At 53.2% G+C, this 24566-nt stretch overlaps 3 protein-coding genes and 1 long non-coding RNA gene across 5 annotated transcripts; 1 reads left to right on the top strand and 3 right to left on the bottom strand.

Moving 5' to 3' along the window:
* Positions 1–816: 816 nt before the first annotated feature.
* Positions 817–7236, bottom strand: CASP9 (caspase 9). Of its 2 annotated transcripts, XM_015648388.3 has the most exons (10): positions 6618–7234; positions 5558–5777; positions 5122–5202; positions 4953–4984; positions 4249–4425; positions 3518–3607; positions 2721–2868; positions 2200–2379; positions 1923–2032; positions 817–1322 (listed from the first exon to the last, which is right to left on the bottom strand). In XM_015648388.3, the coding sequence occupies exons 1-10, from the start codon at positions 6747–6749 to the stop codon at positions 1230–1232; spliced, it is 1263 nt and encodes a 420-aa protein (XP_015503874.1). In that variant the 5' UTR covers positions 6750–7234; the 3' UTR covers positions 817–1229. The 2 variants fall into 2 exon arrangements, with proteins under 2 accessions (XP_015503874.1, XP_033375227.1); XM_033519336.1 differs by having other exon boundaries at positions 1212–2032; positions 6618–7236.
* Positions 7237–7440: 204 nt separating this feature from the next.
* Positions 7441–8552, bottom strand: LOC117245393. Its single transcript, XR_004500063.1, has 2 exons — positions 8316–8552; positions 7441–7754 (listed from the first exon to the last, which is right to left on the bottom strand). It is a non-coding gene; the product is annotated as an uncharacterized LOC117245393 (long non-coding RNA).
* Positions 8553–8622: 70 nt separating this feature from the next.
* Positions 8623–20015, top strand: DNAJC16 (DnaJ heat shock protein family (Hsp40) member C16). The gene is made up of 14 exons (XM_015648385.3): positions 8623–8836; positions 10008–10074; positions 10940–11270; positions 11505–11689; positions 12745–12849; positions 13417–13575; positions 13914–14044; positions 14276–14459; positions 14634–14816; positions 15038–15114; positions 15363–15443; positions 15529–15627; positions 16034–16204; positions 16607–20015. Exons 1-14 carry the CDS (start codon positions 8676–8678, stop codon positions 17001–17003), a joined length of 2331 nt encoding a protein of 776 aa, XP_015503871.1. The 5' UTR covers positions 8623–8675; the 3' UTR covers positions 17004–20015.
* Positions 19983–24490, bottom strand: AGMAT (agmatinase). Its single transcript, XM_015648386.2, has 7 exons — positions 22938–24490; positions 22631–22833; positions 21873–21921; positions 21542–21737; positions 21055–21234; positions 20706–20790; positions 19983–20600 (listed from the first exon to the last, which is right to left on the bottom strand). The coding sequence occupies exons 1-7, from the start codon at positions 23636–23638 to the stop codon at positions 20527–20529; spliced, it is 1488 nt and encodes a 495-aa protein (XP_015503872.1). The 5' UTR covers positions 23639–24490; the 3' UTR covers positions 19983–20526.
* Between the last annotated feature and the right edge of the window lie 76 nt (positions 24491–24566).

The following is a 24566-nucleotide window of genomic DNA, read 5'->3' as shown; positions in this document are numbered from 1 at the left end:
GAAAGGAGCCATCTCCATCCACGTGTGTCACTCTATCACGAGCCATCCCCAGCCACAGTCACCCCCAGCCCAGCCCCAGTGCATCCCTAGGGAGAGAAGGGGAAGAGTGCAGGGTCACCTTTCCCAAAGGGGGACAGGTCCAGGGGAGGTGGGATCAGCCCTGGGATCACACCCAGAAGCTCTGTACAAAACTGGACTGCAACAGGATGGGGCAGCCCAGAGCCCCACTCCCCTTGGGGATGGAGAAGGGGAACAGAGGAGGAGACAACCACGAGCTCTCTCAAACACCTGAGCACAGGCAAGGCCATCACAGCCACACCCTCCTTGGGGTGCTCAGACAGCCCTGGCTCCCTCCTGCAGCACCTTCAAAGCACCTGAAATGCTCCCAAAGGAGCACAGAAACACTCAGTGGCTGCAAATGCAGACTGGATATTCGCAGGCTCCCTGGGAATCCCCAAGCACCCCCCAGCACAGACCTACCCAAGGTTTCTGCACCTCCCAAGGGTGGCTTTGCCCCCTCAAAATCCAACACAGATGCAGGATTTCTGAGCCAAGGCCAGCACCACAGCAGCTCCTTAAGCACTTTACCTCAGCACTGGTATTTGATTGAATCCTCACCAGTTTCCTGCTTTAACTCCTCAAAAGGAGCAGGATGCCTTCTCCATAGGCTGGCACAGCCACATTGTAAATGACAAATGTAAATGTGAATGTAACAGCAGACTTGAGTGAAGGTTTCTACTCTTCCCACTTCAGAGGAGCCTTCAGGAGGTGCTGGAATGGCAGTGAGGAGATGGAACAGACGAGGGAATACAGCTAAAGATTTGCTCTTTAATTGAATTTATTAGAAATGTTGACTGAAAAACTCATCCTGTTTTACTTGAACATCAGACCCTGGTCCCCTCAATCAATTACCCAGGCAGCACAGGACACAAATATCACCATCAGCAAAGGAAAACACTCTGATGCTGAGCCAGAAGTGCTCTCCTTGGCTCTGTTCTCCAGCAAAGGGATTTCCTGCTCCATCCACATCATTTCCCAATGGCACAGCACAATCTCCATCTCCACTCCACGGCAAAGGCAGCGCTGGCAGGTCACATTTCTCCAGACAAACATCTGGACACACAGACAAAACCCACGGGGAGCACTGACACGAGGTCGTGGTGGGCACGGATTTCACTCAGCCACAGGAGGAACCCCCAGCGTTTGGCGGGGGGCTCGAAGCCCAGGTGTCAGTCACACACGAAGAAGAATTTTTTACGGAGGAAATTGAAACATCCTGGGATCTGCTTGTACCTCCCCTTGGCAGAGACAGCACGTGCCACCTGGGAACAGGAGAGAGGCTGAGGAGCAGGATGCTCTCCCCATCCCTTGAAATCGATGGCTGCCACTCCAAGGTGGCCAAAGAAGCCCCTCAATGACCACAAAACAACAATAAGGTGATTCTCTAAGTCCTCTTTCCCTCCACCTTGGACTTGTCTCCTACCCATGGAGAACAGAAAAAGTATCTGGGGCACCTTGTAGGCAACTTTGGCAGTGTTGTGTCAGCAAGGCACACAAAGGAAGACTTTGATCAGCCAGACTCATTGTACTGTGCTCCTCCACCCCCAGGACAAGCTTACAGGAGCACCCAAATCCCATCAGCCTGCATAGGACAAGCCACAACATTTTTTCAGCAATTTCTTCAGAAGGATTAAAGCCTGTGTTGCCAGGATTACTCCTCACTGGAAAAACCTCCAGTGATTTTTGGCAGATTGAGGCCAGACACTTTCTTTGTAATTAAACCTCACTGCAGTACCTCAAATTAGCCCATCCCTAAACTCAACAATCAATATCCTCACTCCTTTTTTGAGTGTAGGCTTCCAACTGATCACACCCCTGCCTATTTCCTTCATCAAGAAAAAGCAGAAAACAAAGACATTTACCCTCACTAACATGTTGAGCAGGTCTTCTGAATGGGCATATTGCTCCAGCACACTGTCCAGCATTTCCACATACCACGAGCCTCTCGACTTCTCCCTCCAGGAGACAAAACCTTCATAGAAAGAAGGAGAATGTTATGCCAAAACCCATCTGGTGTTCTCATCCCAACAAGTTCCTGCTCCTCCAACAGAGCCGGGTTGTCCTGAACTGCCTCTATCTTTGTCTGTGAAGTTCTGACTGTTTTGCTAATTCCCCCATGCCCAGAAAAGGATGTTTCACCTGGAAAAGTGGAGTAGGAAACCAAGATGTCACTGGGTGTGGGCAAACTGGCAACGGCATCGGGCTCATCCACGTTACCCGACGGAACCCGAACCGGGGTCGCGTCCGATTCCAAAGAACCCCCAGGAGTTTCCTCTTCAGGTGAATCACAATCCACTAAAAAGCCTTGATCCCTTTGCTCTGAAAAAAGCAGCAACAAGACAGCTCCTGATGTTCATCCCACCCAAGAGATTCATGGTTGTACATCCGACGTCAATAAAAGATGGGGAAAGGAAAGGACAAAGGCCCTAGAACAAAATAAGGTTTTTTTGGCCATTCAGCTGCACTGGTTGAGTCAAAGTCTTTGGTGGATTATACAAAACTCCTGACTGTGTTTGAAGAGCTGGAGCAGCCTCTCAGCACGTGGAAAGAGAAGAGGCAGCTGGTGTGAGGAGACAGCTGGAGAGAGGGGCAGTCAATGAATACAAAGGGAGCCAAAGCCACAGCCTGACCACATCTCCGCAGCCAACACAAAGATTCACCTCCACCACAGGCCTGGATGAAGAACAGTTTGGGTTTTCCTCCCAAACTCGGGCAATTGGAGCCATTGAAATAGTTCACAATCTTTTCTATGGGAATGGGTTTTCCATCCGTTCCGTAAACGCCTCCAGGAAACTGAATATGGCTCGTCTGCAAGAGGAAAATGCAGGAGCTGGTGACACAGCAGTTCTGAGGGAGCTCATTTCCCACCAGGTGCTCCACAGCCTAAAGGTACCACAACAAATCCTGCTGTTTGTGGGAATCCCTGTGGCCAAGTCAGGGTGAGGAGACATTTGAAATGCACTGCAACCCAGCAATCCAAGTTCTGTTATCCAACTCATATCCCACATCCTCCAGCAAAGGAGTTCTTTATCCTCTGGTACAACAGGCACATACCCTACACCAGTTCCTAAGTCCCTACACCACATCCTAAGGATGCCTCTCCTCACCCTTCCAGAACTGACTTGGAACAAAAAGGCTTTACTGCTAATAGCATCTGCCTGTCAGAGCTGGAGAACAGCAAGGACTGAATGACCACAGGCTGAGTGGGACCTCCCTTCAGCTCCAAATTATTAGCCCCAACTTCCAAAATGGAAAACGCTTGTCCACTGGTACCCCTGGATCAGACTACACCAGAGAAGCTCGTGTTTTCTTTAACTCAGAGCAAGGATGGAACTGTTTGAAACATTCTGCAGTGGCAGAACAAGGTTTTGACAGAGCATTTCCCTCTCAGCCTGTGTGAGACCAGAGGACAGGGAATTAACCCCTTCCTGAAGGAACAAAGATGGGACAAACCCACCTGACAGCCGTGGGAGAGGATGACCACGATGCAGCAGTCCAAAGCACTGTGGTCCTGCCGTGACAGCTTCAGCAGCTCCAACACCATTTCCTGTGTGGAAAAGATCACAGTGAAGAGTTTTTTGAACCATATCTCAGCCACAGGTTACTGCCAGGCCCTCCTCTAATTGCACTGCCCTGGATCTGGTCAATCTCTGCCACGGGGTAATGTGAGCCCCAAGTACAGCTGGCAAAACCAGAGTATTTCTGTGTCTCTCCCCGTATTTAACACTGGCTGCTCTGACACACAGATTTCTCACCTCTCTGCACCCTTTACAACACAGCACCACAAACTAAAGCACATTTCCACGTGATTTATCTGCTGAAATCCACTGCTTCTGACTGGGAGCTGGTGGATGAGCAGAGAACCAAGTTTTACCTCCAGATGATCAAGTTCCCCCTGACACTTCCAGTAACAGCCAAGGATGGCACAGACAGACATGACACAGCTGTCAGTTATCCCAAAAACCCCTACAAATCACAGCCAGGATTCAACATTCATGCAGAGGGATCAAAGTGTGCAAAGTCCTCTCTCCTCCTGCAATTGCAGCACAACAAAGTAGGAGGATGTAAGTGGTTTGATGTCTCTTTGTGGGAGGTTTTTGGTGTGCTGCCAACACGAGACACATCCCCTGAAGCGTTCCAGGGGCTCAGCTCTCATCCCTCGTGTCAGCAGGACACAAGGAGCCTCACCTGAGCTTTCAGATTCCGCCGGGTCAGCACGGTGAAATGCAAGGCCTTGAAGCGCCTCTCCAGCTTCTCACAGTCGATGTCAGAGCCTTCTCGGGTGGAGAGACCCGAGTCTCTGGAGAAACTGACGTTGTTGAGGATCAGGCAGTGTCCACAGGGATCTGCTTTCATCTCATAATCCTGGCAGGGACATGCCACAGTTAAACTCCCTCTTATTCCAATCCAGCAGGACACAATGCCAGTGAGGAATGGGAGTCCTCAAAGTGGTTTAATTTTACAGGTTTTCATTTCTCTAGTCCTAGGGATGGCTAGGAGTATCGATTCTCCACACACATCTTCTCATCAGTAGCTGGGAACTGCTGATGATTTAGAAACAACCCACTAAAATGGGGAAAACCTTTGTGGAAAACCGGCTGTTCCTTTATCTGTAGCATCTCTGGCAGCAAGTTGAAATTTCTGGGAAATTCTTTTAGGCATTGTCATCAAATCTCACCAAAAGGAGCCAAGAATTTGTGTTATCACTGTGGTATTCTTAAGGAGGATCTGACTAATGACTGACCCACTCTGAGACCACTGGCCCTGTTACAGCCTCAGAGCAATTGCTCAGGTAAGACAAAGTGAGAAGCAGATCTTCCAGAAATATTTTCTGGAGCCACCCATGAGCTTTTGTCCAGTAGGGAACACTTTCAGCCTTCTCAAATACTGACCTGGTCACGGCTCCTCTTGTCAACAGCTGAACCTACAACACAAAACAGACACAGCATTCAGCTCACCACACTCCACAACACCGCACTCCTAGAGTTCACCTCCTTCCCAACACATCTGAATTTCCCCTTCCCACCACACTGGAAATGAGCTCTGGCTCTTGGAGCTCACCCCGGGCTGGCACAGGAGGTACCCGAGGTCTTTCACTCTCAGCTTGGACTGGGATAGACAAACGTTCGTGAGGGGTCCCATCTGTAATGACAAGACACAAAAATACAGAGGATGAGCCCAAGCTCAAAAGGTTCCACTGCTGAAAAGCAGGAGGTACAGGCTGCCCCGAGCTGTCTTGTGTTGCTCAAAACCAGGTTGGACAGCACTTGCAGCAACCTGGGATAGTGGAATCCCATGGCAGGGGATGGAATGAGATGAGCTTTAAGGTCCCTTCCAACCCAAACCATTCTGGGATTCCGTGATTCTCCCTACAGTCACCTCTACCAGGATAATACAAATCATGACTTCCCAGACTCTTGCCCACAGGGAGAGGGATTCCAGCTGCCGCCCCCCATGCTGCTGTTTGCCAAAAACACGCCACACCCTCAACACTGACTTTTACGCTGCTTTTCTTCCCGCAGCTCCAGCTCCACGGGCCGCAGGTCTGGCAGCTGTGGTGGCACCGGCCGGGATTCACACTCCTGGAGCAGCATCTCAGCGAGGTCACCCTGCCCGGTGTCCCGCAGGATGGAGAGGAAGGCAGGGAAAGCCTGCTTCCCTCGAGTCTCCAGGTCAATGATCAGCTGTCGGGCTTGCTCTCCTCGGCTGCCAGCGCTCTGCAGGAGAAAAACCCAGAACAGGTGTCCTGGGCAGCTCTTCCAACTGCTCTGAGCAGGGGAATGTGGGATCTGCACCCAGAACACGGGGTAAACAACAGCAAAACTCAGTGGAAACAGTCACAGAGGCCCCCAGCCCTGATCTACCTCCAACAACAATGGTCACCACTGGGACACCCAGCCCTCTGAGGGGTCTAGAGGGAAAGGTGGAGAGGGAGTACCCCAAGTCTGGTCCCTGGGGACAAACCTGGGCTGTCACCAGTGTGAAGGATCAGGTAAAAACACCCCCAGGCCTGTCACCTGTAACCAAGGGGGGAAACACCTTAAGGGTGTCATCAGATTGGGATGGGGACACAAAAAGAAACCCCTAAACCTGGCACTGTCTGGGGCTGGGGACAAGAAGGAACAAGTAGGGGGTGGTTCTCAAACATCTTATCTGCACAAGGAGCAACCCCAGACCTTGAGTGAGGGGACACAGGGCCATGCCATCCCTTTGGGCTTGTCACCAGGGCTAAAGGGATATGGAGTTCCACTATGTCACCAGAGGGGAGTCTCACTTGTTCTTGAGAGGACACAGGACTAGAGTGTCTGTCACTAGAGTGAGAGGACCTGGGGGCCACCCCCCAGATCTGTCACCGGGCTATGGGGACATGGGTTCCCTCTTTGGGCCCAAGAGGACATGGAGCCACCCGCCTCAGGCCTGTCACCAGGGCTCAAGGGGCACAGGACCCTCCCCTGGGCCCATCACCAGGTTTCAGGGGATGCAGGAGCTATCCCCCGGCTCTCAGGGAACCCTCCCCAGGGCACCCCCAGAGCTCAGTGCCCCGCTCCCCGGTGCACCTGCAGCTCCTCCAGCATTGGCCGGGTGAAGAGGCCGCGCTGCTCCAGCGGCTCCCAGAGCGGCTCCACCCGCAGCGCCGCCACCAGCCGGGCCCGCCCGCGCCGCAGCGCCCGCCGCTGCTGCTCCTCCATGGCCCGGGGCTGCGGGGCTCAGTGCCCGGGGCTCAGTGCCCGGGGCTGCGGAGCTCAGTGCCCGCGGCCGCCGCCGGTCCCTTCCCGGAGCCGCCGCCGCTCAGTGGCCGGGAACCGCTGCTCTGCTCCGGAGCCACCGCTGAGCCCCGGAACCACCGCTCAGTGCCTGGAGCCACTGCCGGTCCCTTCCCGGGGACACCGCTCAGTGCCCGGAACCGCCGCTCGGTCCCTTCCCAGAGCCGCGGCTCAATGCCCGAGCCGCCGCCGCTCAATGCCCGGAACCGCTGCTCTGCTCCGGAGCCACCGCTGAGCCTCGGAACCGCCGCTCAGTGCCTGGAGCCACTGCCGGTCCCTTCCCGGAGCCACCGCTCAGTGCCCAGACCCGCCGCTGAGCCCCGGAGCCACCGCTGAGCTCCGGAGCCGCTCCTCAACCCCGGAACCGCAGCTCGCTGCCCGGAACCCCTGCTCAGCCCCGGAACCCCTGCCCTGCCCCGGAACCCCTGCTCAGCCCCGGAACCCCTGCCCTGCCCCGGAAGCGCCCCCGCCTCGGAGTCCCAGAATCACACGCTGGAGTCAGGCTGGAAGAGCCCCGGTGTGCTCCAGAAGGGTCATCCCAGAGCAAACGAAACAGGGTTCCGTCCTTTTGTGTTCTGGTGTTTTGTTGGGTTTTTAAAAAATATATCCAGGGATGGACATTCCACACCATCTCAGTTTAATAATTGAAAATAAAGTAAAATACAGTAGTAATGGTAAATTATAACACCACCACCACCACCACAACAAAACAACAATAGTAATAATAATGGGGAAAATGAATGATGCACAATGCAGTTGCTCACCATCCATTCACTGATGTCAGATCTTCCTGAACCCAGATCAGCTCCCTCCCAATCACACCCTCAAGTTTATGTACTGGACATTCTGTGGGGTGGAATATCCCTTTGGCCACCTCAGGTCACCTGTCCCATCTGTGCTCCCTCCCAGTTTCCTTTGGGAACCTCCTCACTGCCAGAGCACAAGACAAGAAAGAAGTGTTTGATTTTGGATAAACACGACTTAGCAAAAAACCAGAACAGAATCACAGGATGTGCAGAGTTGGAAGGGACCCACATGGATCATTGAGCCCAAGTCCTGGTCCTGCACAGGACACCCCAAGAGTCACATCACGTACCCAAAAGTGTTGTCTAAACACTTCTTGAACTCCGGTTCAGGACTGTGCCCATTCCCTGGGGAGCCTGGGCAGTGCCAGCACCCTCTGGGGGAAGAACCTTTCCTGAAATCCAACCTAAACCTCCCTGACACAGCTCCAGCCCTTCCCTGGGTGCTGTCACTGCCACCAGAGCAGAGATCAGTGCCCGTCTCTCCTCTTCCCCTCACGAGGAAGCTGTAACTGGAATGAGTCTCCTCCAGCTGAACAGACCAAGCGCCCTCAGCCGCTCCTCTTCCCCTCAAGACCCTTCACCAACTTCACCACCCTCCTCTGGACGCTTTCTAACACCTTAATATCTTCCTTATATTACGGCCTTATTGCGGTCCTACATTACTGCGATTTTTACAGGCCCACACCTGCCCTCAGCACCGCAGGCGAGGCCGCCCCAGCACGGAGCCCAGCGGGACAATTCCCTCCCGGGCCGAGGACACTGCCGGCCGCCAGCACCCTCATTCCGAATCCAGCCCAGGGCACTGCCACATCTCCCGGACCGCCAGCCCAGGGCACTGCCACATCTTCGGGACCGCCAGCCCAGGGCACTGCCACATCTCCCGGACCGACATCCCAGGGCGCTCCCGCAGGCCCCGAGCAGCCGGCGCTCCCCGGAAGCGCTCGCTGTCTCCATGGGGACGGCGGGCGGGCGCGCCGGAAGCGGCGGCGCTCGGTGCGGGAGGGCGGCCCCGTCCGCTCCCTCCGCCCGCGGGCCCCGCCGGACCATGGAGCCGGGCCGGGCCGCCTGCCTCCTGCTCCTGCTGCTGCTGCCGCCGCTGGGAGCGGCCGCGCCAGGTGAATTCGACCCGTACCGCGTGCTGGGGGTCGGCCGGAGCTCCAGCCAGGCCGATATCAAGAAGGCCTACAAGCGGCTCGCCCGGGAATGGTACGTGCTGCCCTTGCACCCCGCCCGCCCGGGCCCGGGAGCGGATCCCGGAGGGGGTTCGGTGACAGCGCCGGGCCCCGCGGGCCGTGGTGGCAGGAGCCGGCTCGCCTGGCTGTGTGCCCCGGCTCCCTCGCAAGGCCGGGAGCCAGCCTGACACACGTAGATGCTCCATGGCAGCGATGCGTGCTGGAAAACCCTCTGGAGCCTGGCTGCGGGGCGAGGACATCCCTCAGGGGCTGCTTACGAGGGGAAAAAGTTCTCCCACAATCAGGCAACAGGGGGAAAAGTTCTCCCAGAGTCTGGATAGGGTGGGAGAATTCTCCCAGAGTCTGGCTACGGGGGGTAGAGTTCTCCTGGAATCTGGCTATGGAGGGAAAAGTTCTCCTGGAGTGTGGCTGTGGTGGGAGAATTCTCTCAGAGTCTGGCTACAGGAAAAAGTTCTTCCAGAGCCTCGTTACAAAGGGAAAAAGTTCTTCTAGAATTGGGCTACAGGGAGAAAAGTTCTCCCAGAGTCTGGCTAGGGTGGGAGAATTCTCCTGGAGTCTGGCTATAAGGGAAAAAAGTCCTTCCAGAGGCAAGTGATGGGGAGGAAAAGTTCTCTTAGAGCCTGCCTGTGTGGAGAAAAATATCTCTGGGAACTTCTGATACACAAGGCTGGAAGTCTCAGCTTGATACCTTGATGTCCAAGGGCCGTTCAGTCCCTGTGCTGTGGAAGGGAAATGTGTTGGATGTGCAAACATCACACCCCTCATGCAGGTGGTGTGTGGTGATGGGCAGGCTATAGAAATAAAATGAATAAAGTAGGGTTACCTGCAGCTTTTAGAGCCCTTGTTGCTCTGTGTGAGACATCCCTGAGGCCGTGGCAGGAGGTGATTCAAGGAAGAACTCGGTAGTTATGTAGGGCAGCAGGCAAGGGAGGCGTTTTTGGGGAGGAGACACGCTCCGTGTCCTGGGCTCAGGCTGCTGGGGATGGAGCAGACAGAGGGACAGGTCCAGGGGCACACAGCCCCCATCCCAGTGCTGTGCTTTGGGATGGCTTTTGGGACAGCACGTGCTGGGTATAAACCTGATCTCAGCCTCGGGGGTGTCACTGCACGCCCTCACTGCCCCATGTCCTCCTCATCTCCAACAGCTTCCACACTGACCCCTTTTCCTCTGGTTCTGCCCACAGGCACCCTGACAAAAACAAGGACCCGGGAGCAGAGGACAAATTCATCCAGATTAGCAAGGCCTATGAGGTAACACATGCTTCCTGTAAACTCCTGCTACTCTTTAACATTAAGTGACCTTATTTTTCCATACATGGCTTTGTGTTTTTCCAGTGTGGGAAAAGTGTTTGACTCTGTGGAGGTGGATATTACCCACACAAAAAGTTTGCTCAGCTTTGTTGACAGAGCCACTGGAGTCACCAGCATGGTTTTTGCTGCAAATACTTTGCTACAGGTCTGCCCTGTTCTGCCTAAAAAGCCTCAAAGGATGAAGGAGTGGGTATTCCCCAAGCCCTGCCTGGCTGGGCAGTGTCTTGACTGTGTCACACATACATAAAAGCATTTTGGAGTGATGTAAGCAACCTTCATCATCACCACAGGGATTTGGTCACCTCAAATTATTCTTAGCAGTAGTTATTTGCATGTTCTGGAAATTGGTCGCTCCAGTTTGTGGCAGCCAAGCCCATGGAAATCAAAATAAATCCTTATTTCCATGCTAAAAAATGCAGTTTCTCTGCAGGGATTCTGGCTGCTCAGTGCAACTTTTGGCACTTGCTGAAGCCTCCAGATTCAAAGAGACACCAGCAAAAGCCACACAGAAAAGAGTGTTTGTGCTCAGAACACAGGATGTTCAGACCCAAGGAGCTGTTGGTGACACAAATGGGTACAGCAGTCTGGATTTAAGGGCTCCTTTTCTTCAGGCTTTGAGGGTTATTTTTACCCTGATTTCCTACAGTGAGCCTAGAAGGATGTGATGCTTCCTTTTCCCAAAATATTTATCCTCTGATGTGCAGCAAAGGCTGCACATTCTCTATGTTATTTACTGAGGGATTACAGTCAGGCCACTTCCCCCTCATGGGTTCAGACAATCATTTCTCCATCATTTGCTCCCCAGATTCTCTCCAACGAGGAAAAGAGGGCAAACTTCGATCGCTACGGAGATGCTGGGGAAAGCCAGGGCTTCTCTCAGCAGCAGCATCGCCAGTTCCACCGCTTCCATGACGGTTTCTATTTTGATGAGTCCTTCTTCCATTTCCCTTTCAATTCCGAGAGGCGCGACACCTCCGACGAGAAGTATTTGCTCCACTTTTCCCACTACGTCAATGAAATCGTGCCAGATAGTTTCAAGAAGCCTTACCTCATTAAAATCACCTCAGACTGGTGCTTCAGCTGCATCCACATCGAGCCTGTGTGGAAGGAAGTTGCTCAGGAATTGGAGGCGCTGGGTAAGGATGAGGTTGTTGGGGTTGGGTGTGTGTCCCTGGCCCGGTGAGGCTGCAGTGGTTTGCCTTCAGGTCTGTGACCCACTTTAGATTTCCTCAGGGCTTTATCCTAATGCTCTCCCAAACATTCCTAACTCCAAAGCAGGGTGCTGGGTGAAGGAGCAGGTCATCAATTTTCCACGGGGCGTTTGGGTCACTGGGGATGTCAGAGGTGAAGCGGGTGCTCTCCTTTTGCAGGAGCAGGAATCGGCGTCGTCCACGCGGGGTACGAACGGCGCCTCGCCCATCACCTGGGTGCCCACAGCACTCCAACCCTGCTGGGGCTCATTAATGGGAAAATAACCTTCTTCCACAACGCTGTGGTTCGGGAAAACCTGCGGCAGTTCGTGGAGAACCTTCTGCCAGGGAATCTTGTTGAAAAGGTAGGGTCTAGCAGGGGTGTCAGGTGCTGCTGCTCCTCTCTGCCTGGAGAGCCCTCTCTCCTTGGCTGTTTTGGTGGCTAATCTGTTTAATTCGGGCTCCAAGCTGATCTGTGTCACAAAGCTCCAAACCCTGAAGCTGTCAGAAGCGTTCCCACCCCGCAGCTCTGTAACACTTGTCCTTGAAAAGATCCTGTGACCACTACATGGTCCCACCAGTGATTCTAGTGGCAGCTGACCCCAGCTGTGACACCCCACGGCTGCCAGGGCTCTACTCAAGCTACCCCTAGGACAGGAACCTGCTGGATTTCACTTCTCTCCTGCTTTCTCCTGGCATTTCATCCAGCAAATTATGGACCACTCACTACCTCAGAGGTCACATCACTAAAACTCACTGACACAGGGTCCCAGTTTTCCTTCAGAGCTTTGAAACAAGCTGGCAGCATGAGCCCTTTCAAAGTCATAAGTAAAACCTCCTAACTGATAAAATATTCCTGTATTTCAGCCTTCTGGTGATTTTTGACAGAGTCCTAAAAATCCCACTGCCCCTGCATGTGGCACTCTCACCTGCCTGGCCTCTGCCTGTGGCCTTGTTCACCTCACCTCATTTTCCCTTGGGATCTTTACCAAGGGTCACCTTCCCCAACAGGCTCTTGACTCAGCTTCTGGGTACTGGAGTTATTCTTCCCCCAAAAAGAGGGATCATCTCCCCTTCTACAGTAACTGCAGCCATTTAAGTCCATTCTGAGAGGCATCACACCTGAAACAGAGCAGGTTTCATGGAGCTCTCAGGTGCCTTTTAACCCATTTTATAATTAAAGAATATGGTCCCAACAAACAGGAGAATAACACTGCTGTTGGCATTGACTTGGAGTGGCATCAACAGAGGCTGCAGTAACTAAGAGGGCTGAGGAAGGTCAAGAGTGATGGTTTTAATTCACTCATTAATCAGGAATATATCTTCCTGACAGACCATCCCACAGTCTGCTTCCTGCAGCAGCTGGACAGCTCTTTCAGGCTCAGAGGTTAAACTAAAGTTCTTTTTTTTCTGTCTAAAGATTACAGATAAAAACTACATCCGCTTTCTGTCCGACTGGAGGAAAGACAACAAGCCCCACGTGCTGCTGTTTGATCACATGCCAGTTGTGCCCTTGTTATACAAGGTAATGTCATTTCTCTCATATCATTGTAAATGTTCCTAATTAAAACACACCACTGCTGTGAGCAGAGCTGGACTGATGCCTCCAGACACCACTGACTGGTTCAGGGAGAGCAAGGTGATTTGTGCAGGTTGTAAATGCCGTGGCCAGGTGAGCAGCTTTGTTAGGAGTCTGTTTCTTTGTCCTGCCACACTTACCCTTCATGGTAAGGTGCAGGTGTGTTTAGAGGTAGCAGCGACACAGGGGCACAGCTTTTGTTGGGAATGAGAGATGTTTGTGGCACATCTAATTGGAGTTGCTGAAAACCCCATTTCCTAAGAAGCCCCTGCTACCCTACAACACTCCAGGCTGTAAATAAAGCTGTGGATCCATGGAGGCTCCTGCCACAATGACTAAGAGGACACAAAATTTGCTTCAGTGAGGGAGAGGAAGGGCTTGTTCTTCTCACAGCACCTCTGATGGCATTCAAACAGCAAGATGTGTTCTTGGAGCAAAGCCACCACAATCACCTGGGGGAGAAAGTGCTTACTGTGTAACATAACCACGTGCTGGGGATTTCCTCCCACCCAGCTGACGGCCTTTGCCTACCGGGATTACCTGTCCTTTGGGTACGTGTACGTCGGACTCCGGGGCACTGAGGAGTTGTCCAGCCAGTACAACATCAATGTCTACACTCCCACCATGATGATCTTCAAGGAGCACATCGACAGGCCCGCTGATGTTGTGCAGGTATCACTCCAAGCCCTCTCTGAGAGCTTTGGGAAAACGGGAGAGGAGGTTTCTGGCCGAGCTGGCAGTGAGGGAGTGGTCAGTGGTGCAGTTTGGAGGAAGAGCTTTGAGCTCAGCTTAAACTCAAGCTTTGGAGGAGGAGAGGGAGTGTTAGCACAGGGGAAGTTTGGGTCACCCCAGCCTGCTGGGGAGGAGGGACACATGTAACTTCTCAGTCTTGGGGCCTCAGAACATCTTGGGAGGACCACAAAGGCTGGCAGCCTTCTCCAGGAACATCCAACATCTTTCCCCTCCTCTTCCTGCTCATCTCTGACTTCTGCTTTCTTGGTCCTTGCCAGGCACGAGAGATGAAGAAGCAGCTCATTGATGACTTCCTTTCCCAGAATAAGTTCCTCATGGTGGCCAGACTGACCAGCCAGAGGCTGTTCCAGGAGCTGTGTCCTGTGAAGAAGAGTCACCGTCAGCGGAAGTAAGTGATGCGTCCCCGTTTTGTTTCCCAAGGCTCTGGGGCTGCTCCTAGAGTCCCTTTTGGTTTGATTCTGAGGGAAAAGAGCAATGACTGCATTGGATCATGCTCAATATCCACACTGTCAGAGAGGTTTCTGGCTCATCAGGATTGTTCTGGCAAGAGGACAGGGGTTGGTCATTCCCTCTCACCTCCAGACTGGCTCTTAATCCCACATCTCGTTGTGTCACCCAGGCACTGCGTGGTCTTGCTTACCGGGGAAGGAGAGAAGTTTGCTGAGGCTTATGAGGCCTTTTTGACTTTTGCTGTGGCCAACACAAAAGACACACTGAAGTTTGTGCACATCTACAGCGATCGGCAGCCGGAATTTGCAGACGCCTTGCTGATGGATGAGGAGAAGTACCACGGAAAATCAGCTGTGAGGGTTTCCTTTTATTTTTTTAATCCCTTCTTCTCTTAGCCTGTCATTTAATTGATGCTGTACCTACGTCTGACAGCTGATTCTGGGCAGTGGTTTGAGATGAATCATCTGTCTAGAAGAAAACAAAAGCCCCTTGCTGTCTGACATCTGCCGTGCTCTTGGCTCATCCAGGTGGTCATTCTGGAGAGGCGCAATAACGCAGGGAAGATTGCCTATAAAGCCTTGGAGGACGCCTGGCAAGGCAGCAAAGAGGACAACTTCATCCTCCTGGATCTCCTGGACCAGCTGAGGACAGATCCTGGCCTTCTGTCATCAGAGACTGTCGTGGCAGACCTGAATGACGAGCTCGCTCCTGTAAGTGCACAGCCTTTCCAGATGCCTGACATCCCTCTTACCTCTGTGGACAGTCCCACTATGGCTGTTCAGAGGCATTGTTTATATTTTAAAATAACAAGGCAAAACTCTTAGAAGATTTCTTGCATACAGAAGGAAGCTCATGGCATGCTTTGAACCCATTGGAGCTCTTTATAGCAGTTTTATAATTTATTTTTTCGCTTTTCATTCTTTTCGAACAGATGTTCCTCATCCGATGGTTCTACTCCACTCTGGACTACATCTCAGACTGCTGGGACAGTTTGTTTCACAGTAACTGGTATGGACTGGGCACCCATTGTTGGTGTTCAGTGCTTCCCTCTCACCTTATTTTAAAACAGATCCAATTTTAGCCTCCTTTTGGGTGGGAGTAGGACAGCACTCAAAAACACAATGGTCTTTAAGACCCAAGAAACAAGCTGAGTTTCTGGGGAAAGCACACAGTGTTACCTGATGTAGGCAGGAACTGAAATTGAGGCAGAAAATGTGAACTCAGACCTGACTGCTGCTTGCACATCTTCCCCTCAGGCGAGAAATGATGCCACTCCTGTCCTTGCTCTTCTCCGCGCTCTTCATTCTCTTTGGCACCGTCATTGTTCAGGCTTTCAGGTGAGTGCACACCAAAATGCCCTCAGGGACAGCTCCTCAGTCCAACTCCAAGGCTTTAAACACACAAAACCCCCTTCCTCTGCAGTGATTCCAGTGACTCAAGGGACGCTCCACCCTCGGGGAAAGAAGAAACGGCCGCAAAGACAGAGAAGAACGACGCGAGCTTCAGCAAAGAGAGTAACAGGTTCCCTCTCTAACTTCTCCAGAATGTTTTCTGCAGAAGCATTGCTCAGGCAGCACATGTGCAGGGAGGGTTAGTGAGGAGCAGAGAAGTGCTGAAGTTGCTCTTAGTGCAGTTGTTGTGCAGGGCAGTGCAGGCACAGCAAGGAACAGTGTGCAGCCAGCAAGGACAGGGGGACACTTAGCTGTTTATTAAACAATTCCCACTGAATTTGCCCAAGAGAGCATCCTCAGGGGATAGGTAAAGGTCAGACCCACTCGTTGAGGGAGGTGCACACCAAGCCATTGCACCAGTTACACTGGCTTTTGCTGCAGGGCCCAGGGATGGATTGACATAACGGGCTCACAGTTTCTCCATCCGCAGTTGCTCCCAGTCCCTTGCACCCCTTTCACTTGTTTTTTTGTTGCAGCAGGATTCCCAAAAAGGGCTTTGTTGAGGTGACTGAGCTAACAGACATCAACTACACCAGTAACCTGGTGCGCCTGAGGCCAGGGCACATGAACGTCGTCTTGATCCTGTCCAACTCCACCAAAACCCCCCTGCTCCAGAAGTTTGCCCTGGAAGTCTACACGTTCACAGGGTGAGCTAGGCCCTCTCCTGGGCTTCTGTTGTTGTGTTAACCACTTGTGTGATGCTGCTCTGGTGACATGTGAGGAGCGGGGTTGGCTCCATTGCCAGGAGTGAACACTTCTGGTGAGCGAAGTGGCCTCTGCCCTCACCAGTGGCAATGAGCCACCAAAAACCTGGCTGTTCCCAGCCAGACTGGGTGATGGTGGCCAGAGGGGTCAGGTGCTGGTGCCACTTTGGCTGTAGCCGTGTTTTGACAAAGAGAACATGACAGGGCTGCATACACTGAGCTGAAAAAGGAGCTGTGGCATCGCAGCATAGCCCTGCCCTTGTTGACGATTGCTGTCCAGCAGGAATCCAGCCAGACCCAGGACAACATGTGCTAATCCCACTATCTTCTCTGCTCTTCCCACAGGAGCAGCTCTCTTCACTTCTCCTTCCTCAGCCTGGACAAGCACCGAGAGTGGCTGGAGTATCTGCTGGAGTTTGCCCAGGATGCAGCCCCCATCCCAAACCAGTACGACAAGCATTTCCTGGAGCGTGACTACACGGGCTATGTCCTGGCTCTGAACGGCCACAAGAAATACTTCTGCCTCTTTAAACCTCACAGATCAGGGGACGAGGGGGGAACCCTGGGAGCGTGCGAGGATTACGATGCTTTACAACATGCGGAAGCCAGAGGGAAATCCTCCTGCAGCCCGGGATCTAGATCCATTAAAAACAAATTACACAAATTATCCTTTTGGATGGAACGCCTTCTAGAGGGTTCCTTACAGAGGTTCTATATCCCCTCGTGGCCCGCACTAGACTGAGGGACTTCACAGAGATTCTAAGGGGACAAACTTTTTATGAAGATGACAAGGGACAGCTCTTTCCAGGAATACTCAAACAAGCGTGATGATGAATGGACCTTAGGTTTTAGATGAACTCTCCTGGGGCCGGCAACCAGAACACACCTCCCGCGTCCGGAGCCCGGGAGCGCAGCCAAGCGCACCCCTGTGCCCCCCAGCGCCCCGCCGTGCGTTTGGACGCCGTACAACCGAAGAGCCAAGAAATCTGTTTTGCCTCTCTCGTCCAGTCACCCCCGTCCCACCTCTTGTTTTACCTCGGTTGAAGAAATCCGTGACTTCCCTGGGTCCGCGCCAGCCGCGGCCGGCGGCGCAGGCCAGATCGCGGTTCTCCCTCCCCGTCCCCGTGTGCTTAGCCCATGGTGCATGGTGTAACTCTGGCAAGACCCTGCAGACCCCTCCAGGCCCTGCCCTTCTGAAAGGCCTCCTCCCACCAGGCAGTCGTACTCTCTCGGCTTTCCCCGTGGTAAGTGATGCAGAATCTGGTCAGGAGCATCTCCCTCGTAGCAAAAATTAGCTGGGACTCCCCCGTGGTGCGGGCTCGTGGGCGATCTGCATGTTTCATGCTCCTCGTGTCATGGTTCCACCTGCAGCTTCACCAGCTGAACCATAACAGGGAGGGAAAGGGCACAGCCGTAAAATACTGTCAAAGTGTTGAGCCATTTAAATGTCACGTTGATTTTTCAGATGCCTTTTCTGCTTCTGTCGATTTTAGACGATGTATCCTAGAGCCATAACTTTACCTGCGTCCTCAGATTGTAGGCGTGAGCTGCTATGAGCCAGTAGATGTGTAAAAAACCTCTACGTAGCTGCCAGGGAGCCCCCTGGGCTCCTTGCAAACACCTTTCCAGCTGTAGTACAAACCAACCAACCTTCCTTTGTATCGAGGAACCTCATCCTCCAACGATTGTATTCTTGAAATGTTGCCCCAGAAGTGCTGTATCATCAGAGCGTGTGTGTGAAGCTCCTTTGGTTTAGTCAGGGGTTGAGATGTTGGGTTTCAGCCTCTCACCTGTTTCCTTCTTGCCCCAAAAACCTCCACTTCTCCACACTCAGGCTGCTCCCGTGGCTTTGTGTTTGTTTGCTTGGGTGTTTCTTTTGGAAGTGGTGGGGGTGTGGGAGGTTAGAGCAGATGCACAGCCCTGGGTTTGGACGATGCTTTGCTGTAGCAGTGCCCCGACAGCTGCTTCCAACACCACAGGGAAAGGGTGGCCCTGAAAGGCACAGGGAGGACAAGCAGCAGCTTCCTGGCTGCTTAACACTCCTCAGGTGACTGAGCAAGGCAGCAGGGCTTCTCTTTGTGGCCAGGACTGAAATCCTGTGCGGTTTGTTCTTTGTTTTCACTGCTCCAGGGCTGACAGTGGCACCCAGGCCTCCTCCTTCCGTGGATCTGGAGCCCTGTGGCACCGTCAGGCACTGCCAAAGCACAGGGGTGAGAGCCAGTGGCCTTTGCCACAAGGCTTGGAACACAGAGCACTCGGTGAACACGTGCTGTTCATTCCAGACTCAGCCCTTGCCACCTTAGTTACCATCTTAGCAGAGCAGGCAGTCAGTAGGAATAGCTGCCAAGCCCTGAGCTAGCTGCTGATCCCACACAGAAGCCGGGAATGCTCCAGTCACTGCACTCCCTACATGCCCTGATTGCTCCCAAAGCCTTGCCTGATGGCATTTCCCCATCCTGGGAGCAGACTGGCACGCTCCAACCCCCACAGGTACCTCAGATCCCCTGTAAAACGTGCTTCAAATAAAGGCTGCGATGCCACAAATGATCCCCACGTGAGGTTCATCAACCTCTGGGCTGCAGAATGAGGCACCAAAGTAGAGGGAAGGAAGGAAGGTGAGGTTTTCTCCCTGCCCAGGAGCTCCTGTGAAGCTCCTGTGAGCGTGCACAGGTAATGCTGACAGAGAGCAGAGATAGAGTGAAACATCAGCCTGGTGCTTCTAGATTTGATTTCCACCTGGCTGAAGCAATCACCACAGCACTCCTGCACTTTTCCCACAGCTTGCCATGCAGGATGTGGCTGGAATAGGTTTTAGCCCAGCAAAAGGCTCCACATAATGTCTTAGTAGAGGAAGAATGCTCTCTGGATCTCTGCTTTCTCTTCAGCTGATCAGAAACAAGGAGAAAACCCTCAACTCATGAAAAAAAAGTGCCTAGTTATGCTACAGTGAGGCAATTCAGCCCAACCCTGAGGAAGGGGAGAAGGCTTTATGGCCTTCACATCCATTGTGTGTGTTGCACGCTGCCAGAATCCTTGGGTTTATTTTCTTTTCAGCACAGGTAACCTCCCCTTTCAGCCAGGGTTGAGCTGAGGGAGTGCTTCCATCAATCCACCTGTGCCGGCTGCGGCTGGACAGGAGCACAGCTCCTGGATTTTAATGGAAACTTTTGGTTTCCTGGGTTGAAACAAAAGCCAAGCTGCTCTGCCCCTTGGTTTAGCTGGCTGCAGTGCCAGTGTGGCACTCTGGGTGTTTGCTGTCTCGAGACCAGGGTCAGAGCTGCTTACCCCAGGATCTGCCCTCTCCCAGCAGCCGTGAGCCGTCACCCCCGTCGTTTTCTGAACACTCGCCATTCTGTTCCACACGTGGTGATTCCTAATCCAAAGATTGAGGAGATTGGGACCTAGTGCACTTTCCTAGTGAGATCTGAGTGATGGCACAGTGCTCAGAGCTGAGGCAAAGCCCCAGAGTGGAGGTTGTTCCCAAACTCCTCCCTGTCCCTGCCTCTGCCCTTCACCCACAGGAGCCAGGACACGAGCGCAGCCTGACAAGTAGGACTGAGAACTAGGTACCTATTTTGCACTTTTGATACTGGGAGGGGGGGGAATTAACTTATTTGGCAAACTTGTCTTTTTTATTTTTGGGGGTTTTTGTTTTGGTTTGGTTTTGTTTTTGTATTTGTGAACAGGCACTGATGTCATTTTGATTTAAGACAATTACAGGTTCGCAACCAAAATAAACTATTTTAATGTGTGATGAGGTGGCTCTGTGTCTCCATGTACAAACTAACCTCACCTCCATGTCCTCTCAGAAATTTCAGGAGCATTAAACTGTTCCTTCCATAGGAAACTTCTGATTATTCCACCAGCAGGAAATCCAGTCAAATATCTCCCTACTCAGCAGGAGGCTCAGGCCTCCTTCATGTCCCTTCTTCTACATTCATTGTCCTGCTGTGACATCCTAATGGGACAAACCTTTTATCAGTGACAGTTTCCCCCGGAGCCCTGTGAGCTGAGTGAATCATTCCAGAGGCAAAATGGCATTAGCCTCATCTGTCCCTTTCCCAGGCCAACTCCAAAGCTCCAGACCCCAGTTAAAAGGGGTGTCTAGCCTGTTCCCTACATTTTCCCAGCCTAAAAGTACCTTTTCTAGTGGGAAATGGCATTTATTTCACGGTGCAAAGCCCATGCTGGCTGAAGGAAGGGGACATGGAAAGCCTGGCTGAGGACACGGAGTAGCATTGCCCCAGGGCAGGTGGGAATTGCCCTCACAGCGTCTTCACTCCTGGGAGGACACACAGCATCTCAAACAGTAGATTTGCCCCCAGGAGAGCTGTATTGCCTAAAAAAACAAGACAAAAAACAGGAAAAAATCTGTATATCCATTGGCTTTCACCCCCAGCCTGTGCCAGGCACTTCTCTTGCCCTAAGGCATCTTCAGACTCACCAGAGACATCGTACATTGGTGCCACTTCCACAAGGTCACACCCCACTATGTTCAGGCCTTTGCAGCCACGAATAATCTCCAAAGCCTAGGGGGGAAAAAATGGATTTGGGATCAAGAAACACATCTGACCTAGCAGACAACCCCAGGCTCTGCTTTCCCCATATTCCAGTAAGGAAACCCAACCTCTACAGACCAAAGCATGTCAGTCCCACATTTCCCTTCCTCATCGCTATGAGGAAACACCTCCTGGCCTCTCTAAACTTCCACTTTGCTGTGCTGGTGAAATACCCTCCTTTAAAGGGAGCAAAAGATCCCTTTCCCATGGGAAGGGCAGTGGTGTCCCCCTCACCTGCGCAGGTGTGAGCCCGGCTATCTCCGGGGTGCCGGTGCCCGGGGCGTAGGCGGGGTCCAGCCCGTCGATATCGAAGCTGATGTAAATGGGCTTGTCCCCCATCTGTGCCCTCACCTCCCTCATCAGAGGCTCCAGGGATTTCATCCAGCACTCCTCAACCGGGACCACCCGGAACCCCTGTGGGAACACAGACACACAGGCACCTGCTTAGGGAAAAGGGGGAGATGAGGAGCATCCCCTGCCCTGCTGGGGAATATCTACCAGGAACAGTGCTCATTGCTGCAGAATTGCACCTGGAAACACCTTCCACTCCCCACACACACTTTAACTCAGCACTCAGTGAGCTGGGAGCGCTTGTCCTGCAGACAAACTGCTGGCATGGAACGAGAGGCCACAAATGCATTTATTTCCCTCCTGAAGCCAAGCACTGAGGTGGGATTTACAGCAGGGAGAGCCCAGGGGGGCTGGGTGTGGATGGGTTTACCTGCTCCCGGCTGTATTTGTGAGGATCAGGGTCGTAGGAAGAGCCTCGGATGCCGATCTGCACCACGCGGCCGCGGTCCAGCAGCCGTTCCTCCACGCAGCGCCGGAACGGGCTCCCGTGGTAGATGCGCTCCCCCAGAGCCGTGTCTCCGGTGTCCGTGTGGGCATCCACGTGCACCAGCCCCAGGGGACCGTGCCTGGTCCAGACAAGGTGGCCACATCAGTCCTGTCCTGTGCATGGTGGCCCTGCCAACAGCAGGGAGAGCAAACCAGGAGCCTTCCTGAGGCTCTTTGCCAGGTCCTTTCTCTCCATCTCCAGATTAGAAACTTACTTTGCTGCCAGGGCCTGCAGGATTGGATATGTTATGGTGTGATCTCCACCTGCAAGAGGACACAGGGAAGAGGGGGAATACACTATGAGAGATGCTCAGCACTCATTACTTTCATTCCTAAGTAATTTTCTCCTTCTTTGCATTTATCCTGCACTTATTTATGCAGGGCTTTGTTGCCAAAGGATAACGAATGCTCCCAGGTACAGGTTGCTTCCTCTCACTTCTCCTGAGAAGTTCTCTTCTGGTTTTCCTTCTAGAGAGGACCAGATACGCAGAACTGCCAGCAGGGCCAGCCTGTGGAGCAGAGCCCTTGACTGGGCTTATAAATAGACGTTTGATCAGCTCCTGAGGATGCTGTAACTGGTGACTTGCCCCTCGTTACCCACACACTCACTGCCTTCAGCCATGCCAAGCAGTAACAGCTGTGAACTTGAACGTGCACCCAGATCAGGCTTCGTGCAAAGCCTGCTGCTCGCTCAGCTGGAGGGACACAAAGGACAAAGCCTGCTCAACAGGACACCAAAACCACGCCACTGGTTGTATTTACACACTGAGCCATCCTCCTCGTTTTTGACCCAAAGGAAGAGGCATCACAGAACACTCTGACAGCAGAGAGCCTGTGAGTTTACCCACGACACAGCACAACAGCCCAGGCAGGGGATGGATTCATCACTCCCCTTCTGCCAAGCCTGCCTTGAGTGACGGAGTTTGACAGAGCCAGGACGCAGTGGCAGGACAGGGAGAGCCGGGCTCCTTACCCAAGGTGAGGGGCACGCAGCCCGAGGCCACGATCTCCTGGTAGGACTCGCGGATGAGGCGGCAGCTGTCGGGCAGGTTGTAGAGGTTCACGTTCACGTCCCCGATGTCGGCCACCCGCAGGGAGTCGAATGGTGCCGCGCCGGTGCTGCCGTTGTACCTCCGCACCATGGCGGACTCGGCGCGGATCTGGCGCGGGCCGAACCTGGGCGATGGCACTGCTGGCATCGCTCCCAGCGCTCCTCTCACCGCAGGAGAGCCATGCCCCGTGGCCAGAGGGAAGCAGCAGCTCCCCTGGCTGGCACTTACCTGGCTCCTGGCCGGTTGGACGTGCCCGTGTCCAGCGGAACACCGACAAACACCACGTCCAGCCCCTCCGCTGACGCCTGCACGGGAAGCCTCATCATGGAGCAGACCCCCACGGGCCTGGCCACGAGCAGGGCACTGGGGGGCACGTTGAACTGTGAGCTCCAGCAGCTGGGGGCTCTGCTCCCTGGGACCAGGGCCTGGAGGAAGCCTGCAGGCGCACTGGCTGCAGAGCTGGAGGTGGCCAGAAGGGCCGGGGGCCGCAGGCTGTGGTGTGAGGCGGTCACCATAGCGGTCACAGCTGGTTTGGGAGAGCAGAGCCCAGCTCTCCAAGGCAGCAGCTGGCTGCAGGCAGCCCAGAGCAGAGGCCTCATCCTGACCTGCACACTCCCACCCTGGGAAGGCAGCAAGGGGTGCTGCAGAGCCCGTTCCCAGCTCGGGCAGAGCACCGGCTGCCTCTGCCAAGCCTCCCTCCAGGGATCAAAGTGCACCGGACACTCCACTGCCTGGGGAAGGGCAGAAATCCAGCCCAGCCACCCCCTTTCCCAATGCCACAGTCCTGGCAAACTCTGGGAACAAACACAGCAGTGAGGGGCCAGAGCCTGCGCAGGGATTAGCGGGACAGGGAGGGAGGGATGTGCTGGGAGATGTCCCAGTTTGCTCACCCCAGGCATTTGCAGACAGCACTGCAGCCTTTGTTGCATTAACAGCCTGTACTTTTAACCTGCACTCCACAAAAGCACCCAAAACGCTGAAGAATCATAAAAACGTCTCGTTAGCGGAAGGTAGAAGGGAAAGAAAACAAAAGGGAAGTCTGACCTCAGCAGAACCATGGTGGGGACAACAAAATGCAAGCACAAGGGAAGCATTAAGAGGGATTTAAGGAGCAGAGGGACAAGCTGCAGGACAAGCATTTTAGGCCATTTTTGAGGATGGAATTGAAACCAGGGGAAGCAAGTTTCCAACCAATGGAAGCAAGTTTCCAACCAGTGGAGTTCATCAGCACAGATAAAACCCTGGTTGGGCAAATACAAACACACCGGATGGCTCCAGCCCCTAATTCTGATCCCTACTGGTACAGAGACTGGACCCAGGAGAAAAAGGGAAAGGCAAGGGAATTGTATTCATGGCATAAAGAGAGCTCACATTAAAGATCCACCACACAGCATTTACTCCTCAAAAAGCTCCAGAGTGTCCAGGGCATGGGACTCACTGCCAGACCCAAGCATACACAAAGCAAAGGCAGCAGAAACACACTGCAAGAGCTCAGTAATGGAAGAAACAGCAGCACTGACTTTGGCTGGGTCAGATCAATGTTACAAAGGTCTTTTTTTGCAGCTTTTCCCCCAAGAGCTCATTTCCCCCGGTTCCCCAGGCTCTTTGCTGCACCAGAATAATGTGCAGAACTCTGAGTGCAGGTTACCCTGTGATGATCAGGGGTATCAGCCGTTGTCATCCACCTGGAAACTGCAGGAGCAGTTTACCATGCAGGAGAGTACAAAACACATCCCCAAGGCAAGGTCTGTTCCTCCTCAGGAAATTCCACTTGGAGTCAAACACCATTTTGCACAGTTAGCACTGAGAAGAGCTGAATTCTCATTTAAGACACCCCAGAACCAATGCTCCACAGCC

This window comes from Parus major, chromosome 21, assembly GCF_001522545.3.
Source record: "Parus major isolate Abel chromosome 21, Parus_major1.1, whole genome shotgun sequence".
Taxonomy (NCBI): Eukaryota; Metazoa; Chordata; class Aves; order Passeriformes; family Paridae; genus Parus; species Parus major.
This window is presented reverse-complemented; position numbering and strand designations above follow the sequence as displayed.

Excerpts from the sequence above, each read along its gene's own strand:
- AGMAT (XM_015648386.2), bottom strand. The coding sequence starts at position 23,638 with ATGCAACAAAGGCTGCAGTGCTGTCTGCAAATGCCTGGGGTGAGCAAA. Across the intron at positions 21,922-22,630 it reads CTGCGTGCCCCTCACCTTGG|GTGGAGATCACACCATAACA; the intron begins GTAAGGAGCCCG and ends GTCCTCTTGCAG. Across the intron at positions 21,738-21,872 it reads CTGCAGGCCCTGGCAGCAAA|GCACGGTCCCCTGGGGCTGG; the intron begins GTAAGTTTCTAA and ends TGTCTGGACCAG.
- CASP9 (XM_033519336.1), bottom strand. The coding sequence starts at position 6,749 with ATGGAGGAGCAGCAGCGGCGGGCGCTGCGGCGCGGGCGGGCCCGGCTG. Across the intron at positions 5,203-5,557 it reads GGAAGAAAAGCAGCGTAAAA|ATGGGACCCCTCACGAACGT; the intron begins GTCAGTGTTGAG and ends TTGTCATTACAG. Across the intron at positions 2,869-3,517 it reads TCCTCTCCCACGGCTGTCAG|ACGAGCCATATTCAGTTTCC; the intron begins GTGGGTTTGTCC and ends TTCCTCTTGCAG.
- DNAJC16 (XM_015648385.3), top strand. The coding sequence starts at position 8,676 with ATGGAGCCGGGCCGGGCCGCCTGCCTCCTGCTCCTGCTGCTGCTGCCG. Across the intron at positions 14,460-14,633 it reads AGTACCACGGAAAATCAGCT|GTGGTCATTCTGGAGAGGCG; the intron begins GTGAGGGTTTCC and ends TGGCTCATCCAG. Across the intron at positions 15,444-15,528 it reads GTCATTGTTCAGGCTTTCAG|TGATTCCAGTGACTCAAGGG; the intron begins GTGAGTGCACAC and ends CTTCCTCTGCAG.